Below are 18,694 nucleotides of genomic sequence, written 5' to 3'. Positions count from 1 at the left end.
CCTCACCACAAATTCAGAAAGAAATTCTTCATGTTCTTCTATAAAAGTAAAACATGCAATAAGTGAAGAAATTGGGGATTCAAAATTTTGTCTCATTATAGATGAAGCATGTGATGAATCAAGAAAGGAACAAATGGCTATTGTTTTTAGATTTTTAGATAAAAATGGTTTCATATGTAAACATTTTTTTGGTGTTGTTCATGTACAAGATACTACTATTCAGACTTTAAAAGATGCAATATTTAGTGTGCTTTCTCATCATGACTTAAATATTCAAAATATTCGAGGACAAGGATATGATGGAGTTAGTAACATGAGGGGTGAATGGAACGGTTTGCAAGCTTTGATTTGTAATGAATGCCCATATGCTTATTATGTCCACTGCTTTGCACATTGTCTCCAACTTGCTCTTGTTGCATCATCTCATGAAGTAAAGCTTGTTCATCAATTTTTTGAGAAGTTGGGGTTCATTATTAATGTTGTCACTTCTTCTAGTAAATGTAATGATGAACTAAGGGATGCTCAAGCTGCTGAAATTGTAAAACTGCTTGCTATGAATGAGTTAGAGTCGGGAAGAGGCCTTAACCAAACTTGCACATTGCAACGAGCTGGAGATACTCATTGGAGTTCACACCTTAAATCCATCTCCAATTTGATTAAAATATTTAATGCAACTTTCCATGTACTTGATAATATTTCTACTGAAGACAGAACTTCTTCTCAACATGGTGATGCTAATTATGCATATACATTAATGAAGTCTTTTGATTTTGTTTTTGTGTTGCATCTTATGAAGAAACTAATGGAAATCACAGAAACTCTCTGTCAAGCTTTGCAACATGAATCTAAAGATATCTTGAACACCTTACACCTTGTCTCAACTGCAAAAGAGCAAATTCAAAACCTAAGAGAAACTGGATGGGAAGCTTTTCTATTAGATGTAAAATCTTTTTGTGTTAAGCATGATATTGAAATTCCTGATATGGATGCTACTTTTGTTGCACGGGAAGGTCAAGCACGAAATCAACCATGTGATTTTTCAATAGGACAGTATTACCGAGTTGAGTTATTTTATGCTACAATTGATCATCAATTACAAGAGCTGAATAGCAGGTTTAATGAACATACTCTAGAGTTGCTTTCTCTTAGTTAAGCTCTTGACCCAAGAGATAGCTATAAGTCATTTAATATTGGCAATATTTGTAAGCATGCAAAGAAGTTCTATTCTCAAGATTTTAGTGAGCAAGAGTTGATTCTATTAAATCTGGAGTTGCAACATTTTGAAGTTGAAGATTGAAAAATGCAGAATTAAAAGATTTATCTATTATTTCTGAAGTATGTCAAGGGTCAATAAGAACCAGAAAATCAAGCATTTATCCTTTGACTGATAGATTAATTAGACTTGTTCTTACCCTGCATGTTTCTACAGCAACTACAGAGAGAGCATTCTCAGCCATGAAGATTATCAAGACTAGACTTAGGAACTAAATGGAAGACCAATTTTTTAATGATTGCTTGATTGTTTACATTAAAAAATAAATTGCTACCAAATTTAGTCCTGATTTGATTTTATATGATTTCAATAGTATAAAAGAGTGTAGAGCTCAACTTCAATGAATTAAATTAGTTTGTGTGAAAATTGAATACTACTTTTTTTTTATTTGGCTCCCCCTAAAACAATTTTCTGGCTCCGCCCCTATAGAGATCTAAACATATATATGCATTAAGCCATGTAGATGTACACAAATAGTATTAATAATTGTGTATATTATCATATTTAATTTAGAGGAAGTAATTATATTGATCTAAATAAAGTTTAGATAGGGTTTGAATTATCTAAAATTAGATGTGTGGATTTACATACTAATGTGTAGATTCTTGGGGGCAAAATCATCAAGTCTATGATGGGCAAACTTGTGATTAGCCCCATTAATTTTGTTGTAAATAAGGTGTGGTCCTTGACTAATGCATGCTAGCAATCTAATTTCAGAATTAGTGATTTTCTCTAAATTAGGGTTTCCATCTTCCTTCCTACATGCGATCATTTTGAAGATCCGCAGGACCGCTCATCTACATCAATGGATTCAAGTCCAAGTACATTTTCGCTATTTTTCTTTGTTTCCAAATAATTTTAAAACAAATAGATCTTGGATTTCTCATAGGGATATAACTATAAAGTTCCATCACAAACCATGAAACTCGCACAATGTGAAGGCATAAGTGTACGTATTGAGTTATTAGGCCACGCCTGTGCACATATTTGTCTTGTTTTAAATGGGGAGCACTTGACATCTATTTGTAAAAAAAAAATAAAAATAAATAAATAAATAAGGCTCATGCTATATAACTTCCCAGGTTTTCCTAACTAATTTGAGGATTCTACATATAAAATTGCTTTGCGAGTGCCTTGAGTTAATTCTTTGCTTATTTGATTTTAATTTTTTTTAAAAAATTTTAATTTTTAATTTTATTTTTATTTTTATTTTTTTTTACATTATTGCTCTTTTTGCTCAACTCCATGATTGAGTTGGCACTTTTATTCTTCCTCGGTTGTTCGTTAGATTGCTGCTTTGGCTGTGCATATAACTTCACATTGATTTCCATCATTCAAAACTAATTGTGTTGTTATTGTAGATCTGTCTTGTAATAAGCTGCACGTGATGGTGATGATGGATTTTTAGTGGCCACAACTACACTCCAAGCAAGTGGAACAATCTGTGCAAGCAGTGAATGATATTAATCACCTCAATGATTAAACAAAACATCTAATATTTTTGTTACAAAGTACCTAATTAAGCATGTACAACAAAACTAAGCGTCTAGATTCATTATTGTACTAACCCCACTGACAATTTTTGTCCATATTTTTCTTTTCAAATACAAGATAAAGTTAAAGGTAATGGAGTTTTTATTTCTTAGGACCGGCGATCATATTTTATAAGAATGCGACAACTTTGAGGTTCTTCAAAATAGAATGATCACAGACACATAGGTTAAAGGAGTCTTTTCAATATAGAATATATTTATAAAAATATCATATTTTTTACATATCCACGAAATCAATAACAAAAGACAAAATTATATATATATATATATATATATATATATATAAAAGCCAATTAATGACCTCTTAATGATACCAGGTTCTTTACATAGAGTGTTCATTTCAAGAAAAAATAAATCTGAGATTGAACCCCAAAATTGATATAATATGAGGGTACATGTGTATTGCAATATTAACTCTAAGCCTACGTATATATGTTCCTTACTTCTTTTAAATGGGTCTTTTGTTGCTTATTTATAAAAAAATTATATTAATAAATAAAGTATTAAACAAATAATAAAAAGTAAATTTTCTATATCTTATTTTTGTGTCTATATTTATTTAAATTTAAAATATTTTAGAGAACCACTGATAGCCTAATGGTATCTTATTATAATGCTGAATGAGCAGCTCAGGAATAGAAAACCCTTGGCCCCAGTATTGTGCAGTAGCGTGCAAACACTATAAAACTATAGAAATACTTTGTAGTACTATTTATTCACTATTTATTGAGTCCTCTATTGGAGTCCCTCCATGGTTGAGTGGTAAAAGAAATTTACCATCGTGAGTTTATGGTCTGTGATAATTTTGGGCGCATGTGGCAAATTATCATTGCCCTGGGTATTATTCTGCCCCACATGATAAATTTTTAGAGAGTCGTTAAGCCACTGTAACTAGTGCACTTCCATACTTATTGTCTCTTTAACTGCGCATGTTGCTTTTGTAAAAAAAATATATATTACATAATAATCAAACATATAAATAAATGGACTAATTGATATATTATATTTTAAAAACATTTTTATTGATTTTAAAATTCAACGGACCATAATCAACTCAGTAGTACACGTTCCATAGAATGAGAGCGAAATTGTTGTTTATGTATTTAAATGTTATAGGTTAATTTTTTTTTAATACTTTCTTAGATTTATTAGATTCCAATCAAGTGGAAAGAGAAATCAAATCCAATTGAAGACAACTTGCTTTAATTGTATGATTGGAAGAATTTTTTGAATTACGGACAAGAGTTTCTATAATTCACATATTTAATCAAACGGTTTTTGACTAATGGGTATATGTTTGTGCGTCTTTTCAAACATAAATGATTATGATTATAGTTTATTATATGAAAATTATAATGTTTCTATCTTAATTGAATTGGTTTGTATTTTGTATTCCTTCAGCTAACGAGTCCATCATTGTAATTTTTGGTGAAGAATGACTATTGCATAGCTTCTAGAAATGGGAGAAAGATTCCATAGTAATTTTATTAAAGCTTTGTACAAATATATTAGTATTAAGAAGAAGAAGAAGCACCAAGAGAAGAGAAAGCAAAGAAGAAGGAAAAGAGAAGAATGATGATATGTGGCTGGTGATATGGACTAAATGTTGTGAGGTGGAATAAAAAATAACAACCGGTAACTCCACATGAGCATCTGACCTGTCAAAGCCTCGCTACGTCGTCTTTATGACATAACAGGTACCCTTACATTGAAATTGAATTAAAGTGTGGTATCTAAAAATAAACAAATTGAAGTTCGATAATCATTCTGAAATATGATCATAGTTTAGTATCCTTTCAAGATTATTACCTAAATTAATCAACTTGACTGCAATTTCACTTACCCATTTTCTAATTAAAAAATGAGATATAAATCATAATTATGATCAGCATTTTTTTTTTTTATATAAACATATCAAATTTTGTAATTGTTGAGTATACATTTGAACGAAAGTAAGAAAGTAACAAATAATTTTATTAATATATTGAAAAGAGAAACAATCACTCAACGGGATAAACTAATTAACTCTGCTGAATTGGTGAATACACCTCCACACTAGCACGCTAGTTTCCTCTTTTAACATGTAACTTGTAACACAATGCAATGAATCTAACTCAATGCAATCCAAGCTAACATAATGTAAAGTGGAATGAGCCTCTATGTGCTGACTTACCTAAAAATGTTAGTACGAACAAAAAGAACCTCAATAGTCTATCTCTTAAAAATGGGTGGCAAAGAGTGTGTTGCCAGCTCATAAATATTATACTTATACAGATTTGTATGTAGTCATATAATGCACAATAATCAAGCAATTAATATTAAAAAATTAATTATGTCAATTTGACTCATATATAAAATAATAATAATAAAACAATTAGTATCACGAATCAATCATGCCAATTTTATTATCAAGTTATTTATCCTTTCCTTTACCACCATTAATTATTATGTTTTATTTATTTGAGCCCTACTTAACATAGCTAAGCATGTCCAATGGTCTAATGACCATATCTCACCCCGGGTGCTATCGTTGTTTATATGGACATGCATTCTATCGTCACTTATATGAACACAATATCTTGGCATTTTATCATTAACTATATGGACAAGTGCCAACACTCTATCATTACCTATATGGACGGATGCTAACATAATCATAATGCACAACATCAATCTTAAGGCCAAAAGACATGCCCAATCTAGGCAAGCACTAATCATCTATCCTTGCCAATTGTTCCATGTCTCACATCTGATGAGTATAATTTGCACTCAATATATAGACCTTCTTTAACTCATAATGAATTAAATTTGAATTATTTTGAACCAATTTTACTCCTAATCTTATTGTTATTGCATTGTAGGAAATAAAGAGATTGATTTGAAGGAAGAACATGTAAAAGGCAAAAAATTGGAGGAAGAAGAGTAAAGTTTCAACAAAGAGGGAACAAGCAAAACAGAAAATGTAGCGCCTAGGTGCTACAACATCAAGAGGTGCAAACAGAAAGTTTGGCGCCTAGGCACTACAGTCTTTGGCACTTAGGTGCTACCCCGATTTTTATGTTATAAAAGGGGCTAGGGTTGAGATGAAAAGGGAGGAGAATTTCAGAGATCAAGAGGCTGGGAGTGAAGATTCAGTATGGATTCATTGCCAGGCTTTAGTTTTTAGTTTTGAATTGTTTATTTGATTATGAACCTTATTAATATGTCAAACTTTGCAATTATTATGTTCTAAATACTTTTTCTAGGGCTACGATGTAGCCAAACTATGAAACTCTAGATTCATCTTTGTTTAATTTAATTGATGCTTGTTTCAAGACTATGTTGGATATTTTAATCTATGCTTAATGCTTGTGATTGCTTGATCACCAATTGCATGATTATTAATTTGATTTGAGACCGAGAGGTGATAATTGAATTAGGTCTTCGTTGAAATATCGTACAATCATCATAAAATAGAGATATTTATGAGGTTGTATGCATCATTATAAATTTTTAGAGCTTAATGAGTTCCATAGGTTCACAGTTATCTCAAAGATGATGTTAACTTATCTAGTGGAATATGCTATTGATGCTTGAGAAAGATCAAAATGTAATTTAGGGAAATTTGATGACAACATAAGAAACAAACATTGATTGATTGAATTAGATGATCTAGGTGGAATTAGTCTAGGTGAACTCGGAAACCCTAGAATCTCTTGACATTGATTTCTCCTTATCTCTCTCTCTCTCTCTCTCTCTCTCTCTCTCTCTCTCTCTAGCCCTTTGAATTAGATTTTCTAAATTAAACCTCTTCAATATCATTAATCAAGTAGAATTAGGGTTAGTAATTTTGGTAATTAATAAGCTCAATCCTCGTGGGAACGATACTCTCTTATCACTATATTACTTGTTTGCGTTAGCGTATACTTGTGTTATATAAATCACACCAACAAGTTTTTGGCGCCGTTGCCGGGGATTGTGTACTTTATTAATATAAAAAAAAAAAACTCTGGTTTTACTTCATAATTCATTATTCTTGATTTTTTTCTTCTTTTAATCAAAATTGTTAAAATTGAATGCGAAAATTTGGTACTGAAAGTCTCATACCTTTTGACTCTGTAATAGAACGTACGTGTCGCACGAACAGGAAGAAGATAAGCCTTACAAATAATCAATCGCTAGAAGCCATGGATAATCCTGAGGAAACAAGAGCTAGGTTCAATGCATCAGCGAATGAGCAAGTATTTAATAATCCAATGGTGGTCAATCAACCAATGGTTTTGCGTGATTATGAAATGCCATCAACTGGCATTCAACCTGCGATTAGGCGGCCAGTCATTCAAGAAAACAACTTTGAGCTGAAGCCGGTGACTCTTCAAATGATTCAAGCAATTCAGTTCAATGGGCTACCTAATGAAGACCCCAATCTTCATATCGCGAACTTTCTTGAAGCTTGTGATACATTTAAGTATAATGGAGTGGACGATGAAGCAGTTTGCCTACGTCTATTTCCTTTCTCTCTAAGAGACAAAGCAAGAAATTGGTTGAATTCATTGTCACCGGATTCCATTGTTACATGGGATGATCTTGTTCAGAAATTCCTTGCCAAATTCTTTCCACCAGCCAAAACAGCAAAGATGCAGATTGAAATCAATAATTTCGCTCAATATGAAGGTGAAACTTTATATAAGGCATGGGAAAGATACAAGGAATTATTAAGGAAATGTCCTTGTCATGGGTTGCATAAGTGGATGCAGATCCAAAACTTTTACCAAGGTCTGAACAACACTACCAGAACATTAGTGGATGCATCTGCAGGTGGAGCCTTAATGAAAAAAACTATTAATGAGGCATATGAATTGCTAGAAGATATGGCTGCTAACAACTATCAATGGCCTAATGAGCGAAACATGCCAAGGAAGGTGGCTGGAGTACATGAGATAGATGCCATTACCAACCTTTCAGCCCAAATAGCAGCTCTCTCAAAGCAGTTACAAAACAATAATTTGGCAGTAAATGTAGTAAAGACTACCACTCTGGCTTGTGAAATGTGGAGTGGGCCTCATCAAAGCTTTGAATGTCCAATTAGTATTTCTTTGTTACAAATGACAGTAGAGCAAGCTCAATATGTGGGGAATTTCAACAGGTAACAAGATAACCCCGACTCCAATAGGTATAATCCAGGATGGCGAAATCATCCTAACCTGTCTTGGAAAAATAACTCAACCATGCAAGAACAAATCAATTTACCACAAGAAGAAACTAAATCTGGAGGAAGCAATGGCTCAGTTAGCTACAACTCAAACGCAGTTCATGAATGAAACTCACACTAGCCTACAAAATCAGTCTGCACAAATCAGGAATTTAGAGGTTCAGCTAAGTCAAATGGCAGGTATGTTAACAGAGAGACAACAAGGAAACTTGCCTAGCACATCCGAGGTAAATCCAAGAAAGAGTGGCAATGAACAATGTAGTGCAATTACTTTGAGAAGTGGAAAGGAATTGAAGATGCCAGAGAAAATGTCTGAGTCTGTAGATCAGAAGCATGATCAAAATAACCTTGAGCACAATAAATCTGAATCTCAGATTGAAGCATCATTACCACAAGATAGATTTAGCAGAATCCCTTTTCCTCAGTGCCTGAAGAAGAATAAGCTTGACCAGCAGTTTGCTAAATTCTTAGATGTATTCAAGAAACTTCACATTAATATCCCATTTGCTGAAGCTCTTGAACAAATGCCAAGCTATATGAAGTTTATGAAAAAAATTCTATCAAACAAAAGGAAGCTTAAGGATTATGAGACAGACACACTTACTGAAGAATGCAGTGCAATCTTGCAAAAGAAGTTGCCACCCAAACTCAAGGATCCAAGCAGTTTTACCATCCCATGCTCGATTGGGAATGTGGTGTTTGAGAGGGCATTATGTGATTTGGGAGCAAGTATCAATTTAATGCCCTTATCAATCTTCAAGAAGCTTAACTTGGGAGAAGCGCGGCCTACTACAGTCACATTGCAACTAGCAGATCGTTCATTAAAGCATCCCAGGGAAGTAATTGAAGATATTCTTGTCAAGATAGATAAGTTCATATTTCCAGCTGATTTCATTGTACTTGACATGGAAGAAGACAAAGATATACCAATTCTGCTAGGCAGACCATTTCTAGCTCCTGGGAAAGCGCTTATTGATGTGAAAAGGGGGGAATTATGTCTTCGGGTCCAAGAAGAAGAAGTGACTTTCAATGTTTTTGATGTTATTAAATATCCTCAAGCAAGTGATTGTTGCTTTCGTATAAATGATATGCAGGTAATACTGCCTAACTCAGTGAAGTTACAAGATTCCTTGGAGGCCAGCTTGACTCAAGAGTATATTGATGATTTAGAAGAGATGGAGGTGAAAGAATATCTAGATTATGGATTGTTTTGAGCCAAATAGGAGGAAGTACTTTGAACCATTGGGACAAAATTCTATATGTCTCAGTCCATCAATTAACGAACCACCAATTCTTGAATTAAAACCTTTACCAACACATCTCCATTATGCATATTTGGGAGAATCCACTACCCTACTAGTGATTATTTCGTCATCACTTTCTCTTAAAGAAGAAGACAAGCTATTGAGAGTTTTGAGGGAGCACAAATCAGCAATTGGATGGTTATTAGCTGATATTAGAGGAATACAACCATCTATATGTATGCATCGAATTTATTTGCAAGATAATAGCAAGCCATCCGTAGAAGCACAAAGAAGGTTAAACTGAACCATGAAAGTGGTAAGAAAAGAAATATTAAAGTGGTTGGATGCCGGGGTAATTTACCCAATTTCAGACAGTTCATGGGTAAGTCCAGTGCAAGTAGTTCCTAAAAAAGGAGGTATGACAGTGGTCAAGAATCAAAACAATGAGTTGATCCCTACAAGAACAGTAACTGGCTGGAGGGTTTGTATCGATTACAGGAAGTTAAATAAAGACACATGAAAAGATCACTTCCCTTTTCCTTTTATTGATCAAATGTTAGATCGATTGGCAGGACATGAATATTACTGCTTCTTAGATGGTTACTCAGGCTATAATCAAATTGCCATTGCCCTAGAAGACCAAGAGAAGACCACCTTTACATGTTCATATGGCATATTTGCCTTCAGAAGGATGCCATTTGGACTATGTAATGCGCCTGGCACTTTTCAAAGATGTATGATGGCAATTTTCTCTGGCATAGTGGAACATATAATTAAAGTTTTTATGGATGATTTCTCTGTTGTTGGAAGCTCATTTGACAACTGCTTGGATAATCTACAATTAGTGTTGAAACGATGTGAAGAAACCAACTTAGTGCTGAATTGGGAAAAGTGTCACTTCATGGTTAGTGAGGGTATAGTATTGGGTCACAAAATTTCATCCAAAGGCATTGAAGTTGATCAAGCAAAGATTGAAACAATTGAAAAGTTACCACCCCTAACATCAGTTAAAGGAGTTCGGAGTTTTCTTGGTCATGCCGGATTTTATAGAAGGTTTATCAAAGATTTCTCCAAGATCGCCAAGCCATTGTCTCATCTTCTTGAGAAGGGAGTCTCTTTTGTGTTTGATGAAGAATGTAAATGGGCCTTCTTTATTTTGAAGGACAAACTCGTGTCAACACCCATAATTGTGACTCCAAACTGGGAATTGCCATTTGAACTGATGTGTAATGCAAGTGATTATGCAGTTGGAGCTATTTTTGGCCAACATAGTGATCGGGTGTTCCGCGTCATCTACTATGCAAGTCGGACTCTCAATTAGGCACAACTTAATTATGTAACAACAGAAAAAGAATTATTGGCTATCGTTTTTGCCTTTGACAAATTCCGGCCATACTTAATTGGGAACAGAGTTATTGTCTTTACTGATCATTCAGCAATTAAATATCTCTTAGCTAATAAGGATGCAAAGCCAAGACTTATTCGGTGGGTGCTATTATTACAAGAATTTGATTTGGAGATCAGAGATAAGAAGGGTTCAAAGAATCTAGTTGCGGATCATCTTTCTAGACTAGAGTTAGCTAATGACATGTTGCCATCAGAAGTGCTTATTGGTGATAACTTCCCTAATGAACAAATACTTGCAGTATCTCATAATCGCCCTCTATGGTATGCTGACTATGTAAATTACCTTGCAGCTAATATTCTTCCACCCGAATTGTCATACCAACAAAGAAAAAAGTTTCACTCTGATGTAAAGCATTATTATTGGGAGGAACCAGTATTGTACAAGCATTGTGCTTATCAAATCATAAGGCGTTGTGTTCCTGAAGAAGAGATGGAAGATTTGTTGCATCATTGTCATACACTTGAGTGTGGAGGCACTTTGGGGGTAACAGAACAGCTGCAAAAATTCTTCAGTCAGGATTTTATTAGCCAACCTTATTTAAAGACGCTCATGTTTTTGTCACTTCTTATGATCGCTGTCAAAGAATGGGAAATATTTCTAAGTGGAATGAAATGCCTTTGAAGAATATGCTTGAAGTAGAACTATTTAATGTATGGGGCAAAGATTTTATGGGACCTTTTCCTTCATCATATAATAACAAGTACATCTTGCTTGCAGTCGACTATGTATCCAAGTGGGTAGAAGCTGTAGCAACTCATACAAATGATGGTAAAGTGGTATGCAATTTTATTCAAAAGTTTATTTTCACAAGGTTTGGTGTTCCATGTGCAATAGTAAGTGATGGAGGTTTACACTTTTGCAACAAACCATTTGAATCCCTATTATTGAAGTATGGAGTCAAACATAAAACATCATTAGCATATCACCCATAGACCAATGGACAAGCAGAAATATCTAATCGACAAGTAAAACAGATTTTGGAGAAAATGGTAAGCAATTCTCGTAAAGATTGGGCTAAGAAACTAAATGATGCATTATGGGCATATCGCACTGCTTTTAAAACACCAATTGGAATGTCCCCATATCGGCTAGTCTATGGTAAACAGTGTCATCTTCCTGTTGAGTTGGAACATAAAGCTTATTGGGCTATGAAACAGTTGAATATGAGCATGCAAGCAGCAGGAGAGAAACGTATTTTGTAGTTAAATGAGCTTGATGAATTTCGAAATGAAGCCCATGAAAATGCAAAAATTTATAAAGAAAGAACAAAAGCTTGGCATGACAAATTCATCTTGCGTAAAGAATTTCGGCCAGGACAACATGTACTTTTATTTAACTCAAAGTTACGATTATTTCCAGGTAAATTGAAGTCAAAATGGTCTGGACCATTCACCGTCACCAAGGTGTTCCCTTATGGCGTAGTGAAGATCAATCATCCCAAAAAAGGTGCTTTCAAAGTTAATGGACAGAGGTTAAAGCTATATTTTGAGGGGAATTTTGACAAAGACAAAATGAACATCATCCTTAACTCACCATAAAAAAAAAATACAGAGAAGTCGTCGGGCTGAAGACAATAAACCAAGCGCTTTTTGGGAGACACCCAAGGCATTTCTAATCCTTTATTTTATTTATTTTATTATTATTTTACTCTATTTATAACCTTGTGCTAGTTTTTTTCCGTTTTATTTATCTTATAGATGTGTCAATAGTGTTAAAAAATTAATTAATTAATTATTTAATTAAAATAAATAAATAAATAACTAAATAAAAACCACTACTTAAAGTTCTAAATAGAATATGGTCGCTCAGGCGCCCCATGTACAGCGCCTGAGCACCCATTTTCTATATACACAATTAATTAAAATAAAATAAATTTAAAAATATAAAAATAATAATAATAAAAGGCAATGTGGGGCTGAGGTTGTGGCGCCTCAGCGTTGCATCCTCATTGCCCAAGCTCAGGAGGTGATGGCCCACTTTGATTACCGCTACATTACTTTGCACATTCCACGCAGAGAAATCAGCCACCATGTGGACCCTACTTGTATTTTAAACTCTTTTCATGTTTTAAAAAAAAGTATTTAAAATTTTCAAACCAACCTTATCTTTCAGGAATCGTGAGCCTCCACGTTCCTGGTAACCACTAGTGGTTACGGGATAAAAATAAAATCGCTAAAATCAAATAACTACGTAGCCATCCTCTTTCGCTCGTTGATCAACGTTGGGGGTGTGTGGCAAGGACGAGAAGATTATTTGTGTCGAGTGCTTACCTAGGAGTATTTGTAGTAGGTTCCCTTATTCCTTCTTCGAATTGTTTATCTTTTATTAGTTTTTGTTTCGTTTTCCTTAATGGTTAGGGTTTCTCCTCTTTGTTTTAATCTATTTTAGGGTTTTCAAATGTGGTCAAGAGTAGCTGGTTTTATCCTTGAAAAAGTTAACAGGTATCTTACCCTTTCTTAGAACTCTGTATGCTTTGATATATTTTTAGGGTTAAATTATGTTCGGGTTCTTGATTTTGGAAAAATAGAGAAGAGAAAGAACGAGCATGACTTGGGTCATTAAATTTTGTAGTTAGTGAATAATTTCAGGATTCTTCTTTTAATACGCCACTTTAATCTCTATTTGATCTCTGTTTTAGATGAGTGGCTAGTGTGTGTACAGATATATATATATATATATATATATATAAGAAGAATCCACCAGCCACTTTCATTTCCATGTTGGTTTTTGTTTTAAGTGATTTGTATATATATATATATATATATATATAAGAAGAAGCATGCACTTTGATCTCTGTTGCAGTGAGTGGCTAGTAATTTCATTAATTACATTGTTATTTTCAAAAGCTAGTATAGGTTGTCAATAGGGTCATTGTTAGGTTAAGAGCAACCATGCTATCCATTGAATGCACATGTTTAATTGAAGCCTTGTACTTTGTTTACATGTATATATATGTATATATATACCAAATTGGTGGCTGGAATGATTCTTCAGTTCTGTAGCCAAAATTTTAAAGGTGTGTGCAGATATACATATATGTATACTGTAAGTGTTAATTGTTATAAAATTTTCTGTCATTATAAGATTTAATACATGGTACATCCCTGTTATGAATAGTAATTAAATCATTGGTAACTGGTTAATTTTGTTTTTAGGGTTGATCTTGGTCATCGATTATATTATAAAGTTGCCTATTTAATATTTTAGATGCTTGTTGATTGCTAGCAAATGGTTATTGTATTATTTAAGCTGAGAATTCTAAGTCAAGATATAATGTTTATGTTTTAGGGCCATTGTTCAAATTCTGATTATAGGTTCTAAGTGGATTCTATAACTTGGGGATTTTCCAGGTAAGTAAACCACATATAAACATATATATATATATACATTAAATTTTGATTACCGATAACGATCTACATAATTATTTAATTACTTTGAGTTTACTGTTGAAAGAATGATAGGTTAATTTAATACCTTTTGTTTTGACTATTGTGCATACCTTCACTGTCAGAATTTACAAATCTTTCATGTGTTTATTAGTTTATTTAACTGATTAATCTCTAATAATTTGATTAATTATATCACATCTTCTTTCTGCAAGTTTAAGTTAATTATTATATGATATACTTTATTATTATTATTTTTATTCTGAAATCTATATAAACCTTTGTTATTTGGGAATCACTGAATTGTTTGAAATTCACTATTCAATTTGTTAACTAGAAAGTCAGTGAGGGGTTCTTTGTATACTTAAGCATTTTCCATATTAATCATTAAGCTGTCAACTATGTTTACTTAAATGGTGTTCATTATTTGGTTTTTTATTATATTATGAATATTGTGATTTAATTATTAACTAAGTTAAGTCATTGTCATTTTGTAATAATTGAAATTATTTTTCATTAGAAAAAAAGGGATCGGCGAATTTTATTATTTTTGCATTGACAATGATTTTGGACCGGACATATTTTAATACAGAGACCTGTAGTCCCCAAATTAACTTTGCAATAACTCTGTCACTGGGGGTTAAACATTGACCGTGTCAACACGTACTCTGACTCTGATAAGAAACTAGTTTCGCATTGTTCCGTCGGTGGAGAATAACGGCTCTGAAAATTTGGCTCGGGTCACCGAATGTAAATAGATGAATTCTGACACTCTGACTCGGGTCACCGAGTTTAAATATATGAATTATGTGGTTTTGTTTTTGGCATTAGTTAATTGGGGGACAAGTATACTTATTTGTTTGAAAAATTTTGCTTGTTGAAATACACTGAATTCTGAGTTTATTTCTAATACTTATTGTACAATATTACACTTAAGCATGTTTTGTGAAATTATTGAGTTTAGTGATCCCTATATTTTTAGTGGTTGCTTACTGGGTTGTCAACTCATAAATAGTGGTTTTATCCTTTTCAGATCAGGAGTAAGTGTGTGGAGGATAGCTTAGCGGAGACCGTTGAGCGAACACCAGTTGGTTATCATGTCAAATGTCTTTCTGTTGTGAACTTGGATATGTTAATTGTTTAAGCTTTGAACCTTGTACTTTTAGTTTCCTTGGATCATAGTTGTGAACCTAGTTATTGTATCCCTTAAATTCTTATGTTCTTGTGATGTTAGTACCTTGTTATCTTTTATTTTTGTAAGACAGATATTGAGGCCTGGCATGTCCATTGGGTCTCGACCTTATGGGTATACGGTCGTTTGTCAATGCCTTGGGCTAGAGGCGTGACAAATCTAAGTGGTATCAAAGAGTTCTCAATTTCATGTAACTATGATCTTAGTTTCCAAGCAGAAATCTTTTGATTTAGTGTACTAGGGTGATCTGACTCATGTATAGTTTGGCATCCTTAGGTGCTAGTTAATCTGATAGGACCTTTTTGTTTGTGCTTGTCTGATTCCATTTGGGTTTACCTCGCAGAATGTCGCCCCGTAGAGCTGCTAGCAGAAGTGTTGGCGAATTATTTGGACAAGCTTCTGCTACCAGGGAAGTCCCCATTGAAGAAGGAATGGAAGTTCCTATTGAAGGGGGGACAAATACGGGTGACAGCCAAGGAGTTATACTGGAATTAATGAGAGAAGTGGTAGGGTTAGTGCGTGATCAGAGGCAGCATCAGGTGCCAACACCACCCCCACCACCTCCTCCTCCTCCTTTTGCAGCACCAAAAGAGAAAACAGTGATAGAATTCAAGAGGTCTGGTCCACCCGCATTTGAGGGCACTACCAATCCTGATGAATTGGAAGTGTGGGTAGAGGAAATGGAGAAGGCGTTCCCAGTAATGAAGTGCACTGAAGACGAAAAGCTTAGCTTCATGGTGTACATGCTCAAGGGTCTAGTGAACCACTGGTACAGAGGAGAACTTCGCGTTTGTCAGGGGAAGGAGTTTGAATCTTGGGAGCAACTGAGGAAAGCCCTTTTCTGTAAGTACTTCACCAGGGACAAGATGTTTTTGTTTGAGAGGGAGTTCATTAATCTGACTCAGGGAAGTATGACTATTGATGAGTATGAGATGGAGTTTGACAGGCTTTCCAGGTATGCTCCGAAATTAGTTGATAATGACCAGAGCAATGCCAGACGCTTCGAGGGAGGCTTGCATGCACACATTCATCGTGGGTTAGCCGCTCTACACCTAACCAGCTATGCAGAGGTTGTGTGGTGTGCTAAGTCCCTAGATACTGTATGGAGTGACACTAAGGATCAGTAGAAGAAATTTCAGAAGAAGAGAGACAGAAGCTTTGATAATCAGGAAAACCGTCGGTCTGGAGGTGGAGGAAAACCTAGGTTGGATGCAGGGCAGAATGCTTCCCGGACTGTTAATGGACCGCCAGCTCCATGATCCGGGAAATTCTCATCTGCTCTCCCACGTTCTGGTCAGAAAGGATGTGCTACTTGTGAAGGTGCTCATGCGACTGCAGATTACAGCCGTACTACGGGAGCTTGCTTTAGGTGTGGCAGTTTGGAGCATCGTATTGCAGGGTGCCCACAACAGTATTCTGGAGCACAGAGGGCATCTAGTGGGCAGAACTCTAGGTATGTGCCTGCACCAAAGCCTCAAGTTTCCTCAGGTCAGCGTGTTGGGAAGGAGTTGGTCAGTGAGCAGCCATCTTCCTCAACTAATCAAGAGGCAGGAAGGTCGAAGACACAAAGACGTGTTTATGCGATGACTAAGGAGGATGCCCATGTTTCTAATGCAGTAGTGTCAGTTGCCTTATCAGTTTATTCTGTATATGCCTGCGCATTATTTAATTTTAGAGCTACACATTCGTTTATCTCATCTACATTTATTCGTAAGCATGCCTTGCCTGTTATAACTGTGGAATATGATTTGTGTGTCACCACCCCTGTGGGAGTTGATGTTGTTCTTGATAGAGCCTGTGAGAATTGTCCTATTATTATTGTTGGTCATGAGTTGCTAGCTCGCCTGCATGTTATGAGCATGAATGATTATGATATTATTTTGGGGATGGATTTTCTATCTGCTTGTCATGTTGTAGTTGATTGTCATGCAAGAAGGGTAGTCTTTAAAATCCCTGGAGAAGCAGAGTTTACCTTTCATGGGAGTGAGTCTGCATCACCGCCTCGTGTGATTTCCACTTTACAAGCTCAGAAATTACTCTTAGGTGGGTTCGCGGGATTTCTTGCCACAGTGGTTGATGAAAAACTAGAAGGGCCAATGTTACAGGATATTCCATTGGTTAGTGAGTTTCATGATGTTTTTCCTGAAGATCTTCCTGGTCTACCTCCAGACAGAGAAGTGGAGTTTGTTATTGATTTAGTTCCAGGAACCAGCCACATCTCTAAAGCTCCTTACAGGATGGCATCTGCTGAATTGAAGGAGTTGAAGAAGCAACTTGAGGAACTTTTGGAGAAAGGTTTTATTCGACCCAGTGTTTCTCCGTGGGGTGCTCCCATGTTATTTGTGAAGAAGAAAGATGGTACGTTGCAGTTGTGCATTGACTACCGGGAGTTGAACAAGGTGATAGTGAAGAACAAATATCCATTACCACGGATCGATGATCTTTTTGATCAGTTGCATGGTTCCCAGGTATTTTCCAAGATTGACCTTAGATCGGGATACCACCAGTTGAAGATCAAGCCGGAAGATGTGCCAAAATCTGCATTCTGAACTCGCTATGGGCACCATGAGTTTCTTGTAATGCCGTTCGGGTTGACGAATGCACCAGCTGCTTTTATGGACCTGATGAATAGAACCTTCAAACTATTCTTGGATAGGTTTGTAGTTATCTTTATTGATGATATTTCTGGTCTATTCAAAAAGCCGAGAAGAGCTTGAAGAGCATTTGAGGATTGTGTTAGGGATCTTGAGGGAGATTAAATTGTTTGCAAAATTTTTGAAGTGCGAGTTTTGGTTGAACAAGGTAGCTTTTCTTGGTCATGTTATAACCAAAGATGGTTTTCTGTTGATCCTAAGAAGGTTGAAGCAATTGTTGAGTGGAAGAGGCCAACCAGTGTGACAAAGGTTCGCAGCTTTTTGGGGTTAGCTGGTTACTATAGACGGTTTGTGGAGGGGTTCTCAGTCTTAGCCGCACCATTGACAAAGCTTACAAGGAAGGCAACAAAATTTTAGTGGTCTGATCAGTGCGAGCAGAGTTTCCAAGAGTTGAAGCATCGGCTGGTATCTGCACCTATTCTCACACTTCTGTCTCCTGATGTAGGGTTTATCATATGTAGTGATGCTTGCAAGACTGGGCTGGGATGTGTTCTGATGCAAAATGGGCACGTGGTGGTGTACGCCTCAAGCAGTTAAAACCTTTTAAGGTAAATTATCTCACCCATGATTTGGACGTAGCTGCAGTAATTTTTTCTCTGAAGATTTGGAGGCATTACTTGTATGGAGAGGATTGTAAAGTATTCACTGATCACAAGAGCCTTAAATACATTTTCACTCAGAAGGAGCTGAATATGAGATAACGAAGATGGCTGGAGTTACTGAAGGATTATGATCTGACTATTAGTTATCATCCTGGTAAGGCAAATGTAGTGGCTGATGCACTTAGCAGGAA

General features: G+C 35.3%; 3 protein-coding genes and 1 non-coding gene across 4 annotated transcripts; 3 read left to right on the top strand and 1 right to left on the bottom strand.

The window, feature by feature from the left end:
- The first annotated feature begins 313 nt into the window (after nucleotides 1-313).
- Nucleotides 314-1,153, top strand: LOC120271648. Its single transcript, XM_039278322.1, has one exon. It carries the CDS (start codon nucleotides 314-316, stop codon nucleotides 1,151-1,153), a length of 840 nt encoding a protein of 279 aa, XP_039134256.1.
- Nucleotides 1,154-7,440: 6,287 nt separating this feature from the next.
- LOC120272742 lies at nucleotides 7,441-7,546 on the bottom strand. Its single transcript, XR_005540282.1, has one exon. It is a non-coding gene; the product is annotated as a small nucleolar RNA R71 (small nucleolar RNA).
- A 539-nt stretch (nucleotides 7,547-8,085) lies between these two features.
- LOC120271647 lies at nucleotides 8,086-9,231 on the top strand. Its single transcript, XM_039278321.1, has one exon. It carries the CDS (start codon nucleotides 8,086-8,088, stop codon nucleotides 9,229-9,231), a length of 1,146 nt encoding a protein of 381 aa, XP_039134255.1.
- Nucleotides 9,232-15,591: 6,360 nt separating this feature from the next.
- On the top strand, nucleotides 15,592-17,796 carry LOC120271646. The gene is made up of 2 exons (XM_039278320.1): nucleotides 15,592-16,347; nucleotides 16,546-17,796. Exons 1-2 carry the CDS (start codon nucleotides 15,592-15,594, stop codon nucleotides 17,794-17,796), a joined length of 2,007 nt encoding a protein of 668 aa, XP_039134254.1.
- Nucleotides 17,797-18,694: the final 898 nt, after the last annotated feature.

This window comes from Dioscorea cayenensis, chromosome 11 (assembly GCF_009730915.1).
Source record: "Dioscorea cayenensis subsp. rotundata cultivar TDr96_F1 chromosome 11, TDr96_F1_v2_PseudoChromosome.rev07_lg8_w22 25.fasta, whole genome shotgun sequence".
Lineage (NCBI taxonomy): Eukaryota > Viridiplantae > Streptophyta > Magnoliopsida > Dioscoreales > Dioscoreaceae > Dioscorea > Dioscorea cayenensis.
The sequence above is the reverse complement of the archived record's forward strand: the minus strand, read 5'-3'. Positions and strand labels throughout refer to the sequence as shown.